The following is a 2720-nucleotide window of genomic DNA, read 5'->3' as shown; positions in this document are numbered from 1 at the left end:
TTGAGGGTGAACTTGTGTTTTCCATTTATTAGCTGGGTTTGCTTTGGGGGGTGGGGGTGGCCTTCAACTTAAAATCGACTGAACTGTGCTCTTTTTTCACTCATTTTTTTTAGTTGAAGACTAAACCACTTGTTGGACACGGCTAAAAAATGAACGGTCCCCAATATAATTTTTCGGCTCTAAAATCATGTTTGGATGAATAGCTTGGGTAATCAAATCTGGTAAACAGATGGTCAAGATCTCAGTACATCACATAAAATTAATTAACTGATGGTTGTTTTAATATGGACATCCAAGTTTGAGGACCTCAAATTCACCTGACAAGGCAGTCTAGCAGTCACACACGTACACTAACAATTTGACCAAGGCACATAGAAGACACTAATATGCGAGAACTCAGTCACATATGACATACCAATGCAAGTGTAAATCAAATCAAGGGCATATGGACCACGCCGTGCAGATACAAGTCGTTCTTTCGCCGGACGGTGAGACCCATCTCCTCGGTCATGTCTAGCCCATCTGGCTTAACCCCACTTGGGAGCTCCCAGTCAAAGTGGTAAAGAAGTGAGGCGAGCACAATCTCCATGCTGGCCTGCGCAAATGTCATTCCAGGGCACATTCTCCTGCCTGCTCCGAACGGTATGTATTCAAAGTTTGTGCCTTTAAAGTCGACCATTCCAGACTCGAACCTCTCCGGCTTGAACTCCTCAGGATCTTCCCAATACTTAGGGTCCCGGCCGATCGCCCATGCGTTTACCAATACCGTGGTGCCCTTGGGTATGTCATACCCGAGAATTTTGCAAGGCTCCATGGCCTCTCTAGGGAGAAGCAATGGCGCGGCTGGATGCAACCTCATTGTTTCCTTGATGACAAGTCTGAGGTACTTGAGATTGGCCAAGTCATCCTCAGTCACCTTATGTTTTCCTTGAAGATTGTTGCGTACTTCAGCTTGTGCTTTCCGCATCACGTTTGGGTACCTCATGAGTTCCGACATGGCCCATTGAAGTGTGGTAGCTGACGTCTCGCTCCCGGCACCAAATAAATCCTGCAGTAGGACGATTTATAGAATTTAGGAATCGCTCGTTGTTCTTGGCAGTTTAGGATTGTCACCCATATGTCAGCGAGACACCCGGGTGCAAATCCTAGAATAATAGGGAATATAACATATAGCAATTCTAGAATTCAGAGTGAACCGAAGAAAAAAAACACAAACAAATGTTCAATAATTAGTTTTGCTTAGGAGTACAAAATGTTCTAACTTTGAAGTATAACATCAGAGAGGACTGTCACACCTTTCTCCAAAGTATTGTGAAACAAAGGAGCCGGTGCACTTACCAGTATAACTGCTTTGATCATGCCCATGGTAAGAGGCACGTCGAGGCCACCTTCCTTGCGTATCCTCAAGAGCGTGTCCACTAGGTCCTCTCCTCCTTCCTCCTCTACGTCGCCGTTCCCTGAGGCGGCGGCCCTCTGCTGCTCGTGCTGCTGGATCGCGTACTCCATGAGCTCGAAGCACTTGCGGTGGTTCTCCTCGGCCAGCCGCGCCGTGCCGCTGATGAAGCTGGCGAGGCGCGATGACGGGAACAGGTCGCCGAGGTTGAACCCGGAGACGAGCTTGACCCCTTCGTCGAGTGTCTGCAAGAACTCCTCCCGTCTCTTAAACCTGTCCCCGATCATGGCGCGCACCGCCGAGTCGGTGATGAGCACGGCGATCCGCTCGCTCACGTTCACGGGCTCCCCGGGCGGCACCGCGGCAACCGCGGCCACGAGGCGGGCGACCTCGTCCTCCCGGATGTGGCGGAACGACTGCACGCGGCGCGTGCTGAGCAGCTCCAGGATGCAGATCTTGCGGAGCTGGCGCCACAGCGCGCCGTAGCGCGCGAATATCAGCCCTTGCCCGTCGGCGTTCATGACCTTGACGGTGAGGCTCCACGGCCGCGTCGCGAAGACGACGTCGTGCGTCCGCATGATCTCGCGGGCGGCCTCCGGGGACGTGGCCACAACCACCGGCACCTCGCCGAGCTTGAGGTACATGAGCGGCGCGTCCAGCCGGCGCGCGAGGTCGGCCATGACACGGTGCACGAGCGGGTTGCCGGCAAGGTGGTGCAGGCTGCCGATGATCGGCAGCCGCCACGGTCCGGGTGGCAGACGCACGCCGCGATGCTTGCTGTTGAGCTTGAGCAGCAGGAGAGGGAGGAGGAGAGCCAGGAAGAGGCAAAGGCAGTACGCCCATTGCTCCATGGCGGAGGCCCGATCGAGTGACGAGCTGATGGATTTGTCTGGTCTTATCTCTATGTACAAAGAGGTTACTAAGTTCAACGGAGAAGACGAGTGTTGTCTAGTTGTAGATAGGCGTTTCTTGATGCGATCGAGAGCGAGTGGTGGGGATCGATGCGTACGAGAACAAGATGCCTTCTTTTCTTTTCTTTCTGGGTTGCATATGCAGATCGATGCGGCAGTGATGCCGTGTCGTCGTCGTTGTTGTTGGTGACGTAACAACAAGTAACAAGTGGAAACCGAGCATTTAGTTTTTCGGACGGTGCCGTCTCTCCTGCACCAGTTGATCGAGATATTTGCGAAGGGCGAAGAAATCTGGCGCGTGAGCATGACGGTGCTGCAGTCTTTCCGCACAAAGACACGTGAGCACAGCTTCTGCGGAAATATATCTGAGGCGAGAGCATGACACTTTGTTATTTCAAACAGTTTCTCGTTGAATA

The 2720-nt window shown here is 52.5% G+C and overlaps 1 protein-coding gene across 1 annotated transcript; it reads right to left on the bottom strand.

The window, feature by feature from the left end:
• Positions 1-241: 241 nt before the first annotated feature.
• Positions 242-2426, bottom strand: LOC125516740 (desmethyl-deoxy-podophyllotoxin synthase-like). Its single transcript, XM_048682065.1, has 2 exons — positions 1339-2426; positions 242-1048 (listed from the first exon to the last, which is right to left on the bottom strand). Exons 1-2 carry the CDS (start codon positions 2242-2244, stop codon positions 431-433), a joined length of 1524 nt encoding a protein of 507 aa, XP_048538022.1. The 5' UTR covers positions 2245-2426; the 3' UTR covers positions 242-430.
• Between the last annotated feature and the right edge of the window lie 294 nt (positions 2427-2720).

Source organism: Triticum urartu, chromosome 6 (genome assembly GCF_003073215.2).
Source record: "Triticum urartu cultivar G1812 chromosome 6, Tu2.1, whole genome shotgun sequence".
NCBI classification, from domain to species: Eukaryota; Viridiplantae; Streptophyta; class Magnoliopsida; order Poales; family Poaceae; genus Triticum; species Triticum urartu.
The sequence above is the reverse complement of the archived record's forward strand: the minus strand, read 5'-3'. Positions and strand labels throughout refer to the sequence as shown.